The sequence below is a fragment of the Sander vitreus genome, chromosome 11, assembly GCF_031162955.1.
Source record: "Sander vitreus isolate 19-12246 chromosome 11, sanVit1, whole genome shotgun sequence".
Classification (NCBI taxonomy): Eukaryota; Metazoa; Chordata; class Actinopteri; order Perciformes; family Percidae; genus Sander; species Sander vitreus.
The window spans coordinates 18,155,175-18,168,903 of NC_135865.1; the positions used below are offsets into that span (position 1 = coordinate 18,155,175).

The 13,729-nt window shown below is 38.1% G+C and overlaps 1 protein-coding gene across 3 annotated transcripts; it reads left to right on the top strand.

Moving 5' to 3' along the window:
- The first annotated feature begins 1,839 nt into the window (after positions 1 to 1,839).
- LOC144525335 (uncharacterized) lies at positions 1,840 to 12,751 on the top strand. 3 transcript variants are annotated; one of them, XM_078262057.1, is made up of 5 exons: positions 1,840 to 1,879; positions 9,123 to 9,209; positions 9,609 to 9,923; positions 10,548 to 10,671; positions 10,771 to 12,751. In XM_078262057.1, exons 2-5 carry the CDS (start codon positions 9,128 to 9,130, stop codon positions 10,811 to 10,813), a joined length of 564 nt encoding a protein of 187 aa, XP_078118183.1. In that variant the 5' UTR covers positions 1,840 to 1,879; positions 9,123 to 9,127; the 3' UTR covers positions 10,814 to 12,751. The 3 variants fall into 3 exon arrangements, with proteins under 3 accessions (XP_078118183.1, XP_078118182.1, XP_078118181.1); XM_078262056.1 differs by lacking the exon at positions 1,840 to 1,879 and adding an exon at positions 5,333 to 6,046; XM_078262055.1 differs by lacking the exon at positions 1,840 to 1,879 and adding an exon at positions 8,586 to 8,801.
- The last annotated feature ends 978 nt before the right edge of the window (positions 12,752 to 13,729 follow it).

The window sequence follows — 13,729 nt, forward strand, 5'->3', positions numbered from 1 at the left end:
CCCTTAGCACACACAAGAAGACCTGTCTCTAATATGATGGTTAATTCAAGTATTAACATGATAATTTAATGGTGTTAAAAACATATTAGGGCATAAAGTCGCATTTTTGAGGACATGAACACACTCCAACAGTGCAGGCTTCACCCATACTTGTGCACACCCACCCACCCACACACCCACCCACACGGTTTTGGGGGTATGATCAAATGGCTTTAGAGGAACGCCGAGAGAAGGCAGCTGTGACCCCTTTGTAACCCCCAGCCATCCCTTCGCCTCCCATAATCCAATGCTGTGTAATATGAAACAAAATGAGCCTTCATTAAATCACCAAATTGTTGAACACATTTGAGCATTTCACAGTGTTACAATTAAAGCATGATGCTGGTCTTTGTGTACATCAAAATGACTGGTAATGTATGATTTTTTGTATTTTAAGACTGTTGCATTGCCTGTATGTTTATAAGAAGACATTATTAATCTTTGAAAAAGACAAAAAAAATCCTTTTTACTAACTTGTAGTCTTCTTTGCTGATAGATGTGTGGCAGTATCTTCTTTTGGAATGTGAACCAACGCAATAAAAAAGTCACACGTGGTCAAGAAGTGTCAGTGTCAGGGTTTCTATGCTAAGTGCACGCACACATGCACGCACACACGCACGCACGCACGCAAAAAAAAAAAAAAAAACTAAGCTAACTAAAATGAAACTTCAGATGGCAAAAGATTCCATGAAAGTCCCAAATTTTGTAGTGTTTGCTGGCATTTCCTTGTCCTGATCGGACTCTTTTCATGCAGAGGGACTTCACCGTTTTTTGTTGAAAGAAGCAATACTGCAGTGTATAAATACTCTGTTACATGGAAGAATCAAACATTTTACTTATGTAAAATTACAAAGTATTAGCATCAAAATGTACTTCAAGAACCAAAAATAAAAGTACTCATTAAGCAGAAATTGCCCATTTAGAATAATCTGCATTATATTACAGGATCATAATTAGTAATGTATTAATGTGGACACATCACTATTGTTGCAGCTAAAGGGAGGGCTAATTTTAACTATTTTTTTTATACTTCTGAGTGAATTTCCTCCCAAGGATAAATAAAGTCTTATCTTGTCTTATAACAATGCATCATCATTTATTAGTTGATTAATTAATTTTCATTAATCTGAATCCGCAAAGTAACAAGCAACTAAAGCCGTCAGATAGATGTAGAGTGGAGTGGAAAATACATATACTTACTAAAATTTTGTAGTATGAAATAAAAAAATGGAAATGCTCAAATACCTCAAAATTGTCCTTAAGTACAGTACTTGAGTAAATGTACTTAGTTACCTTACACCACTGACTTCTACTCAAGTAGATTTTAGTTTTCCTAAGATGTTACTATTAACATCTTTAGTTTTAGAAATTGAGACAACCCTCACAACACTGATATTTAGTCTTAGACGAAAATTACAAAATGACAGACAACATATCAAATTCACATCTAAGGACAATACATTTACATTTGACCTATCAACACGTCTTTGGACTGTGGAAGGAAAATAATGTCAGAACAGGGAGACAATGCAAACTCCACTTTGGACTTATTACAGTCATAATGCATGCTCCATAAGGACTGAGTCTTTAAAACATTAAGTGCACAGGGGTTTACTTGTTTTACAAAAGGATAAGATAAAAAGAAAATGGGGGTTATTCAAATAGTATTATAATTGATTATTGAGGACTGATGAAAGGTTGGGTGGAGTATGATTAAATCACCACTAAGGGGCAGTATTGTAAAAGGTATTTTGATTTCTGGACCAGTCTTTCTCTCTTCTAGCAAAGGCTGGTTTAAACCGGTTTGAACAGGATTAAAAAGTGCGACCACAAGGACAAAGTAAGAACTGAGCTTATATTTATTTGAGTGAGATTTGGTTGATCAGTTTGGTATTATTTTACATCTGGTCATATGGAGATTTCCTCTGATTCCTTGAGACCCTTCTACTTATAATGTGTGTGTGTGTGTGTGTGTGTGTGTGTGTGTGTGTATGTATGTGTGTATGTATGTATGTATGTATGTATGTATGTATGTATGTAAGAACAGCAATAAACAAGCTGTTCTTTGATGTCACCAACTGTTGTTTAGTACCCTTTTTTTTTTTTTTTTTACTTTCTTAAAAAGTATCGGTTCAGGCACAGTCAATTATGTATATAATTAACGGTGCCTGAACCGATACTTTTTAAGAAAGTAAAAAAAAAATTGCTAAGGCCATATGGTCAAAATTAAATGATTTAATAATAATGTATAACAATAACTTATTTCACTAGTAAATTGCTGTTGAACACAAAAACAACAACCAGATAGGAAAAGGACATTTACAATAACTATAACCACGAGGCTATAGTTTACCAGTTTCATTGAACGCACCGTCTGTGTTGTTTCTCCAACGGCAGCTGCAGATTGTTACATACCGGTTCCTGAATCCTCTACAGTAAAACACAGTCAAACTTTACACCGTTTAGCATTAGATGTCAGCATTTTAACCGTGTTTAAACCAGCTACTAGCTAGCGGTAGGCTAACGTTAGCTGCTGTCGAGTATAGTGTTAACTAGCGTCACGTGCAGCGGTGTTTGTTTCCTGTATCGTCTGTTTCAGAGCAGCAGAGAGAAGCGCAGACCTATCAGTGGCACCAGATTTTTGTCTGTATGCAAACGTCAATATGGAATGGATTAATCTGCGTTAATTTTTTTAACACGTAATTTTTTCTCAGATTAATTAATCGAAATTGAATAATAAATAAAATAACGCGTTAATTAACGCTTAATTTTGACAGCCCTAATATATATATATATATTCGTTGTTTCTCCGAAGACGTGTGTGTGTGTGTATATATATATATATATATATATATATATATATATATATATATATATACACACATATATATATATACTACATATATATACATATATATATATCACATATATATATATACATATATATATATATATATGTATATATGTATGTATATATATGTATGTATATATATATATGTATGTATATATATATATATATGTATGTATATATATATACACACACACACACACACACACACACACACACACACACACACACACGTCTTCAGAGAACGCAACACAGACGGTGCGTTCAATGAAACTGGTAAACTACAGCCTCATGGTGCATTTGAAGTTATTGTAAATGTCCTTTACCATCTGGTGGTTGTTTTTGTCGTTTAACAGCAATTTACTAGTGAAATAAGTTATTGTTATACATTATTATTAAACATTTCATTTTGACCATGTGGCCTTAGCAATAAACAAGCCGTTCAGAACAGCAAATATGAAAACACGACAGCAAATATGAAAACACAACAGCAAATAGGAAAACACGACGGCAAATAGGAAAACACGACAGCAAATATGAAAACACGACGGCAAATATGAAAACACGACAGCAAATATGAAAACACAACGGCAAATATGAAAACACGACAGCAAATATGAAAACATGACAGCAAATAGGAAAACAAAACGGTACAAAACTTCTACCGGAAAAGGTAGGGCCTATCTAGCAGAGGACGGAGCCTCCTGATTGGACAGACGGAATGTCTCTCTGTTAAAAGTAGGCGCTTTTCCGTGTTTTTCACCTCTCCTTCCTGTTAAAAGACAGACAGTCCGTCTGTCCAATCAGGAGGGTCCATCCTCTGCTAGATAGGCCCTACCTTTTCCGGTAGAAGTTAATGCTGTCGTGTTTTCATATTTGCTGTCGTGTTTTCCTATTTTCTGTCGTGTTTTCCTATTTGCCGTCGTGTTTTCCTATTTGCCATCGTGTTTTCCTATTTGCCGTCGTGTTTTCATATTTGCTGTCGTGTTTTCATATTTTCTGTCGCGTTTTCCTATTTTCTGTCGTGTTTTCCTATTTGCCGTCGTGTTTTCCTATTTGCCGTCGTGTTTTCCTATTTGCTGTCGTGTTTTCATATTTGCTGTCGCGTTTTCCTATTTTCTGTCGTGTTTTCCTATTTGCCGTAGTGTTTTCCTATTTGCTGTTGTGTTTTATGATTTGTTGTCGTGTTTTCATGTTTGCTGTCGTGTTTTCATATATGCTGTTGTGTTTTCATATTTGCTGTTGTGTTTTCCTATTTGCTGTCGTGTTTTCCTATTTGCTGTTGTGTTTTATGATTTGTTGAAGTGTTTTTATATTTGCTGTTGTGTTTTCCTATTTGCTGTCGTGTATTCCTATTTGCCGTTGTGTTTTCCTATTTGCAGTTGTGTTTTATGATTTGCTGTTGCGTTTTTCTATTTGCTGTTGTGATATGCACTTCAGGGCCACCGTAGAATGACTGCATTAGTGTCAAATAGACTGCATTAAGACTCATGCATTAAGACTCAACCAGCCATTTGTGATTCATATGGAAGAGATGCTCCGTGTTTCTGCAACAAGCCACAAGCCTGACTTTAAAGGGGTTGCAGAAACTAAGGAATGCTAGCAGGCCCACTAAGTTGAGTAAATGCACATTAAGAAATCACCCCATTAATTATGTGTTGTTATGGAATTGGTTGTGTCTGCTCGTGCATGTTGTGATGTGGCTGATGAAAACATCCCAGCTATGTTTGTGTTCTGTCTGACTGCTTAAAGGGGAATTATATTGTATAATATAATAATATATTGTTAATATAAGGATCGGACTACATGGAAGATGGTGAAATCTTTTGTTGAAATCTCAGGGGGTGACTTGCTAGAAGACAGCGGTGTGGAACCGTTTGGGGTGGAATTTTGAGAAACACCATGTTGTGGTAAGATCAGACAAGGGAAAAATGTAGGTAACATCAGGTCAATCCTGGGTCACTGGTCATGGGACGAGAAGATCTATTTGGCCATACACTTATTCCTAAACCTGTCTTGTTTTCAAGTATGAATTTATGTGTGACTCTAAAGAGATAGAGAGAGTCTAGGCAGCTGCTTGATAAGGTTATATTGTGTTCCGGGACCGTCTCCTATGAAGGTCACTGGAAAACAGGCTAGGGGCAAAACAAGATTTAGGTGAGCATCTGTGTTTTGCATTTGTCATGGCACCACCAATATCTTTGCATAACCCAACCTTGAATGCAGAGTGCCTCAGAGTTAGGATGGCAGTACTTGACACTGCATTGTGGTTAAACTGTACTGCTTAATCCCAAGACTCCTAGATCGAGAGTTCATTACATTTTTTTTTTTTTAATCTGTTTTCATGTAAAGCACTTTGAATTGCCTTGTTGCGGAAATGTGCTATACAAATAAAGCTGCCTTGCCTTGCCTAAATGCTTCTGTGTAAGTCATCAAAGTCTTATCCAGAGTCGAGCTGTTCCTGAGTTTTTCCATAACACTTGTTATTATTATTCTTCCATATGTGGATCGTGAGTTCGAGAGATGGAGAAAGGAGTGCTGGAGAGAGATAGTTGTTTTTAAGTATAGAACGCATAGCTTAGTGTTTTCTAAACAATTTTCAATTGGGCATTTTTGAATTGTGCCAACAAAATGTGAAGCTACACTTCCCGCTGGTTTCATAGGCATTACCTTTTGGGCTAAAGTTGTGGCTAGTTGTGCTAGCTATACAGCTACAAATGGATCCTAACACTCCGGTCCATATGCTGTGCCTTGCAGACAATCAGGTCTGCAGTGTCCATTTTGACCGGGATGACTAATGTTACTTCCAGTCAAAGAGGTGAAGAAATCCTTTACCAAAGCACATTTTCCTAAAGAAAACTGCTGTTCCAAGAGTGGAGAGCTGCAGACAGAGCAGAGGCAAAACTATATAAGGTGACCAGATTTCTGAGACAAAATCCGGGGACATTTTCAGCTCAGAAGCGTAAATACCTCCAAAAAAGGTAATGTTTTTACATAACTACCGGCGCACTTCTGGCCAATCATAACGGCGGAGCCCCTGTATAAAAACAGCCAGTAGTCCTCCCAATGCCTTTCTTGCGAGTAGCACTGATAACTGTCTGTGCACGTTGCATTCTTGGAGCTTCCTCCCTCCGGATCGACTCAAATTCTGCTTGAACGGTATGTGGGCCAAATGTGGTAGGAGTTACCTTTTAGGTTTATTGGGTGTTAATTGTTGTTTTGTGTAAACACTAAGGATTGGACTGAAGCTGCCGGAGATTCTTGTTAGCCGCCGAGCATCTCAACCACCAGCTGTTTGTTTTGCCTACACTCTGATTGAATACAGACTCTACTATTTGTACTGCGGTCTGCCTTCAAGGTGCACAATCCGAACATTTGCTGCCGCAGCCGTGGAGGCTTGCTGTCCGGCCACTGATGTGTGGGCCTGGGTTCTTTTTAAGTGTGTGAATGTAGCAGAAGGGTTAGCCCCCTACATTAACAGAGAAGATCAAGTTGTTTATTTCCCTTTTTTGTTATTTTGTTTTCAATTTAGTTAAAAGTTACGTTTGTTGGTTTTCTTTTCTTTCCACTACTGAGTTTACTTTTCCATTAGTAGATTTTGAGTTTCTTTTGTTCTGTTCTAATTGTTTTGTTCTAATTATGCTAATAATTAGTATTATTGTTATTGTTTTGATTTGATAAGTGTCTTTCGTTGTTTTGAATTGATATCCTGTTTTAAGTTTCTTTCAGTTTGCTTCTTTTCATTTTCAATATTGATTTTGACTCTATTGTTGGGGAGTGAACCCCCTTTAATTGTGTGTGTGTGTGTGTTTCCCATTTCTTCCCCCATTTTTAGTTGCTGAGAGCTGAAGGTGGTGGTGTTGGTGTCCGGGTGGTGGTATCTCTTTCCTGCGTGCTGTGTGTCTCCCCGTTTTCATTTGCTGTGTTCACTGTTTTTGTTTGCGTGTTCACGGGTGACTTTCCCTGGGATCCTTAACGTCCTCATTCCCTTCTCCCCCTCCACTGATAAGCCTCAGCCCTAATTATTATCATTTCTCCCCCTTTTTGGTGTGAATGTGTTTTTAAATTGATTGTTCTTAACTTTGATTATTCTTATTGAAATAAAAAATTTACTTTTTGTGAAAATTGAAGCTTGTCTTTGGCGCTTTTGTAAACTGACCTGTGTGTCTTTAAAAATTATACTGATAGCATTACACGTAGTGATTCAAACAAATTCTCTGGGCGAAATTCCCAGGGTGGCGTTGTCGGTGTTGGGTTTTGTCAGCTCTCCTGCCGCCACATTTTGTTACAATCTTTTGCTGCAAAGTGCATCCACATTCCAGTTGCAATTGCCCCATGCGATTACTTTACAGGGTTCTCCCTCAATACTGGACCAATTTCAAAAAAGAGTCACAAAAACATAGGGAAATAGGTCCAGATTGAAAAGTACAGAAATTTCTCTTTAGGATAAACCAGCACAAATTCCAGACAACCTTGGTCAGAAAGTCCAACAGTGGAAGAGTGGTCTCTCATTGGTGCATTACAGAGGCTACGTCCTACCCTACTGCTGATGGGTGACTTCACAAAACAAGCTTGAGAGAATGCTGCCATTCTCAAAATAAAATGCAAACTGCCATTTCTGTTTCATTTTCATTTCATACGAGCTGAGCTGACATATCTCAAATTCAAATGCAAACGGCTCAGTTTTGATTGTCAAGGTGTACAGCGTCTGCCAAAATGAATATGCAAGGTCCATTTTACATACAATCTCAGGATTACTGTATTTTCCGGACTATAAATCGCATCAGTCAAAAAATGCGTCATTAAGAGGAAAAAAAAACATAAGTCGCACTGGACTATAAGTCGCATTTATTTATAAATTTATTTCACAAAATCCAAGACCAAGAACAAACATTTAATCTGGAAAGGCAAGTTATTAAACTACACAATAGCACACAGAACAAGGGGCTGAATACGGTAGGTGTCCGGTATGTTAACGTAACGTAACTGCACTGTTGACGAGCCTCTCCCAGCAGCACGTTGTTCAAGCACCCATCTGTGGACTCCTTCCTCCAGCTCTGGCCATCTGGATTTCAGCGCGCGACTAGCTTTCTTTGTTTTCTTCATTGCAGTAAGACTAACCTTTTCGCCAGTCCTTCACAAGTTTCTCACTCACTCCAAACTTTCGTTCTGCTGCTCGATTACCGTTTTCGGCTGCGTATTTTACTACCTGCAGTCGCCTGCAGTTTCTTTTCTTTCTCAGTTGTCTTTAGGAGCAGCATATAGTTGTCACAAGCCTAGAGCGCCTCTCACGGCTGTAGACGGTAATGTTTTCAGCATGAAATAACATTTAAAAAAATGTTAAATTATATATATTTTGATATATAAGTCGCACCTGACTATAAGTCGCAGGACCAGCCAAAGTATGAAAAAGAGTGCGACTTATAGTCCGGAAAATAAGGTATACTTAAAAATATTTGTCAGTGGACTTTGTGGATTTTATAAAACATGAAAAAGAAAATGAAAACGAGCAATATGATCTAAAGCCTCTCACACTCAGGAGGTAATATGGGTAGAACAGTACAGCACAGCTACATTTCTTCAAAATAGTCTTCAACAAAGTCTGAGTAAAGGTTCACAACATGTTCTGCATCCTCAGACACACACACAGTTTACATTACTCATATGGCTAGAGACCACTAAAGTAGTGACATTTACTTCCTGTATGGAAACCATTTCTGGTGTGTGTGTGTGTGTGTGTGTGTGAGGTCTAGACAGGTTTAACTTCACATTCATGTCTGACGCAGAAATAAGTAAAATGAGATTAAAATATTCTTATATATAATTTACTCCTTTTTGTTGTCTTAGTAACATTAAAGCTAGAGTTGAAGATTTCAGAAAGAGACAAAACTGCAGATGCAGATACTCAATACTGGTAAGTGTGGTTACTATATTTATCAGAATGTATGTGGGCTTTGAAAGGATCCGATTCTTTTATGATTCGTATGCACTCGCATTAGTTTGATTCTGATCTTGTGACATAGTTTGTGTTATTGCGTCTGTGACTTATTGTTATTGCTGCATATTTTGGCCGAGAAACTCTTGAAAAGGGGATTTCCAATTAATTAATTAATTGTGAATAACAACTAAAATATTCTGGCAAAATACCAATTACCTAAACCATATTTAAACTTTCTGAGTTGACCAAATACCCACATAAACATGTTGTTTACAATGAAATTGTCTTTGTTTCAAGGTGGGATGGAGGATTTTTGTAAATATTTGGGCATCAACAGGACCTTTTCTCTGATATGTTGCATGTTCTGGATTTTCTCACCAGCAGGTAAATTCAATTTACTCTGACAACGAATATGAGCTTCAGGAACAGTTTGACATTTTGGGAAACATGGTAATTCACTTTCTTGCCAAGATGAGAAGGTCGATATCCCTCTCAAGATATAAGGTGTAAATTTGTGATCTTAAGAAGTGCTTGTATGTGGCTATCTATAGACAGAGCCAGGCTAGTAGCCCCCCCGTTTTCAGTCTTTATGCTAATCTTAGCATAAACTGGTAGCAGTTTCATATTTAACAGACATAATATGGGAGTGGCATCGATCTTCTTATCTAACTCTCAGCAAGAAAATGAAGAAACATTGCTTGTACTGTAGCATAACGTGTGACATGACAACATGGTTGAAGTGAAAATGAAACTTATCATCTAAAATTGATGTTTCCCTCTCAGAAGGAAACACCATCTCACAGGTGGTTGGCACCAAAGTGACCCTGCCCTGCAGTCAAACAGTCAAACAGTCAAACAGCTCGTTGGTTCAGCTGTCATGGAAAATGGACAAGTGTATCCTGTTCACTTACAAGCCAAAGACACCCTTACACAACTATTCAATAGCTCTCAACCTGAGCCTAAGTATGTCTATGTCAGAGAGCCAAATGTTCGCTCTGGTCATAGAGAGAGTCCAGAAGTCTCATACAGCAAACTACACCTGTGAAATCAACACGTACAATGGAATTGAAAATCAGAGGTGGGAGCTGATAATAACAGGTAACTAATCTGTCCTAATATTACGTCCTTGTAAGATTTAGATGAAACATAAGTAATCCCTGTGTCAAAAGCAAAATGACGGATGAAAAAAAAAGGAACAGAGTGAATGTGGGGTTAATAAGGATAACAGAGCCAACAATTCTGCTACTGTTGCTATATGGTACCTGCATGACACACACACACACACACACACACACACACACACACACACACACACACACACACACAAAGTGAATACAGGTGAAACAGTCAAAAGAACCACACAGGTACAGTATGGCTGGCTACACTGACATTGTTTCCATGTTAGCCTACTGTGCATCAGAGTGTACAGTCATTTCAGTGAGATGTATTACTCCCTTTACTAAACTGTCAGTGTTTTTCCTCATATATTCTGTTGTTGGAACAAAGAGCTTGGATATTGTAGAGTATAACTACATCATGGCACACAATGTAAGTGCTTAGGACATTTTGAGAGGCCACAGGGTGTGAAAGCACCACTTCAACCTTTTTGAGAAAATGATCTCACACACAGACAGATATCATTACTGTTTTTAAATGAAGTTGAGCTTAATGTAACTGCATATTAGACCTATAGTGAGTTTAATACGGTTTTATTCCCTCCAGAGCTTGAGGAAGCTGGGAATATGGACAAGCTAGTGATTGCTGTGGCAGCTGTTGTTCCTTGTGTGTGTTGCCTGACCTTTGCATTAGCTTTCATCATTCTGCAAAGAGTCTGCAAACGTGCCGAGTAAGTTAAATCCAACATGTGATTCTTTGCTCATAAAGACGTACGGCTAATGGCATTATAGGCTGCTGCTCGAGTATGAACAAAATGTCTCTCTTTCAGGGATAAGGAGGAAGAAGAAGATATTTATGAAAACTGCCTATAAGGTCGACGACGTGGCTATAATCAGCCTCACCATAACAAACCCAGGGTTCACGGACATGAAGCGCAGTCCAAAGAGAGAGAGAAGAAAAGGGAAAGGGAGTACTAGAAGTAGGCACATGTGTGAAACAGCTCATTTTATAGAAACAACCATCTTTTCTGAAATATAAAAAATACATTTTATATAAAAATTGTAAAACCTGTTTTTTTCCATCCTTTTTTCCATCCAATTATTCTCTAAATTTCACTTTGAATTACTTCAGTCCTTTTACTATATTTTTTACATGCAATTTTTAAACTGATTTCTCTATAAGCGTACTGTATGTGATGAAGGTGGCAGCAGAACAAGGTTAACACCTGATATTATCACCATGTAAAGTTGTTACGGTAAATGTGTTCGCAGCTAGCCTATTTACATATATCCTTTAAAAAAGATACTGCATGGGTCCATGAAACAGAGCAGCTGTGTGCCATACAGGAATAAAACAACTGCTCCATGTTCCATAAAGTTGATGGTTATACTGTCACAGATGCTCAAGATTATGGCCTAAAAAATAACCATATTCCACTGTGAAAAGGCTGCCTTTCTCCCTTTTCACTAGGCCCTGTTCCCAAAATTAATACTGTTTGGTGTCTGCTTAATTCTTAATTTCACTGTAATGTTGTAGTTTATTGTTTTAGTTTGTTATTATTTGACATAGGCCTGTTCGGCAGGTTTTATGGGTTCATAGTGTTTTGCTATGCTTCTGCTTGTGATGTGGGGGGTAGCCTAGCTGCTCACCAGCTTAATCAGGGAGAGTGGATGCAGGTTTGCCTCATTAGGTCATTTCTGTAGGGAGGGGCTGGGCAATCCTAAAGTAAAGAACAATTGGTAAGATAGTTCTGTAGTAAATGACATTTTTATAATATTTGGGGTGCCTATTGTAGTGGGTGCACATATATGTATAAATAGTAATGTCAGCAGTAACGGATCTATCCAATTGTGTAATGATGTTTTGAGAGACTTAAGTGTTATGTTGCTTGCTCAGGTTAGCTCACCCTATAATCACCTGTGCAGGTGGTGGGGCTGAGTTAAAAGGGCATCAGGAGAAGAAAAAAGGGTTGGCAGTTTTCTGGGAGGTTTCCGTTTTGTTTGTTTGATGTTATTTTTGCCTCAGTTTAATATTGTTTCTGTATTTTGGTTTGAGTATGTTTTGGTGTTGGTTTAGTTGATAAATACAGGAATTGAGCACTGGAAAAGCTTCCTCTTCAAGTCTTCAATCGTGACACCCTCGCAAGAAATATCAGTGTGTAACGCCCTTTTAAATAAATTGCAGTGGTGCAACTGGCAATGATGTGGGTGGCAATATGTCATATGACATCATAAGACCCATAGTTAAGCTTTTGATTATACAGTAAGCCTACTGATTTAGGATATAATCAGTAAACATTTGGAATACAATTCAAACATGAAATATCAAACAGTAAAGAGTACCGTATTTTCCGGACTATAAGTCACACTTTTTTTTCATACTTTGGCTGGTCCTGCGACTTATAGTCAGGTGCGACTTATATATCAAAATATATATAATGTAACGTCTACTGCCGCGAGAGCCGCTCTAGGCTTGTGACAACTATATTGTGCTCCTAAAGACAACTGAGAAAGAAAAGAAACTGCAGGCGACTGCAGGTAGTAAAATACGTAGCCGAAAACTTGTCGCGCGCTGAAATCCAGATGGCCAGAGCTGGAGGAAGGAGTCCACAGATGGGTGCTTGAACAACGTGCTGCTGGGAGAGGCTCATCAACAGTGCAGTTACGTTACGTTAACATACCGGACACCTACCGTATTCAGCCCCTTGTTCTGTGTGCTATTGTGTAGTTTAATAACTTGCCTTTCCAGATTAAATGTCTGTTCTTGGATTTTGTGAAATAAATTTCTAAATAAATGCGATTTATAGTCCAGTGCGTCCAGTATATATACTTTTTTCCTCTTTATGACGCATTTTTTGACTGATGCGACTTATAGTCCGGAAAATACGGTATACTACTGTAAAAGACAGTAGATTTACTCACTAACATTGTTGTGGAAACAGAATAAGCATGGAAACTAAATGCACACTTCCTGCATTACTGCATTACTTCAAATACTAAGTTACTCCTCTAGTAAACTAGTATTCACATGAAATAAAACAATAAAACATTGAGACCATTCAGAAAAGCACACTGAGTAATAATCAATCGCCTACCGCAGCACGGCTGTCTTGGAACGTAATAGACAGACGGTGGCGGAATAATTCAACTAAAATGTAACAGTGAACAATCAGTGTTCGACCTACAGTCTGCTGAGATGCCTCTCCAAACGAAGCACAAACACACCATAAAATGCTAAGACACGTTAAGAAAAAAGATCCGTATTTTGCCGTAATCCAATGACACGAAGAAAAAAAAAAGCGGAGCATTGTGCATACTGACACCGACTTGATAAAGGAAGAGGTTTAAGTTAAGTGCTGTTATAAATAAAATCAGTTGGGGGCTTGGCAAATAACATATGTTCTGTTGTACACACTACACTACTGATACTACACAACACTGACAGTATCTTGCATACATGTTTGGTATCAGCCATTATTATACCATATACAGACTGTGTGTCCTCTGTAGAGGTTCTCAGGAAAGATGTCAGCTCTAGTACTGTATATACTGTATATACAACTATATTGTGCTCCTAAAGACAACTGAGAAAGAAAAGAAACTGCAGGCGACTGTAGGTAGTAAAATACGTAGCCGAAAACTTGTCGCGCGCTGAAATCCAGATGGCCAGAGCTGGAGGAAGGAGTCCACAGATGGGTGCTTGAACAACGTGCTGCTGGGAGAGGCTCGTCAACAGTGCAGTTACGTTACGTTAACATACCGGACACCTACCGTATTCAGCCCCTTGTT

Excerpts from the sequence above, each read along its gene's own strand:
- LOC144525335 (XM_078262055.1), top strand. Across the intron at positions 9,924-10,547 it reads GTGGGAGCTGATAATAACAG|AGCTTGAGGAAGCTGGGAAT; the intron begins GTAACTAATCTG and ends TATTCCCTCCAG. Across the intron at positions 10,672-10,770 it reads AGAGTCTGCAAACGTGCCGA|GGATAAGGAGGAAGAAGAAG; the intron begins GTAAGTTAAATC and ends TCTCTCTTTCAG.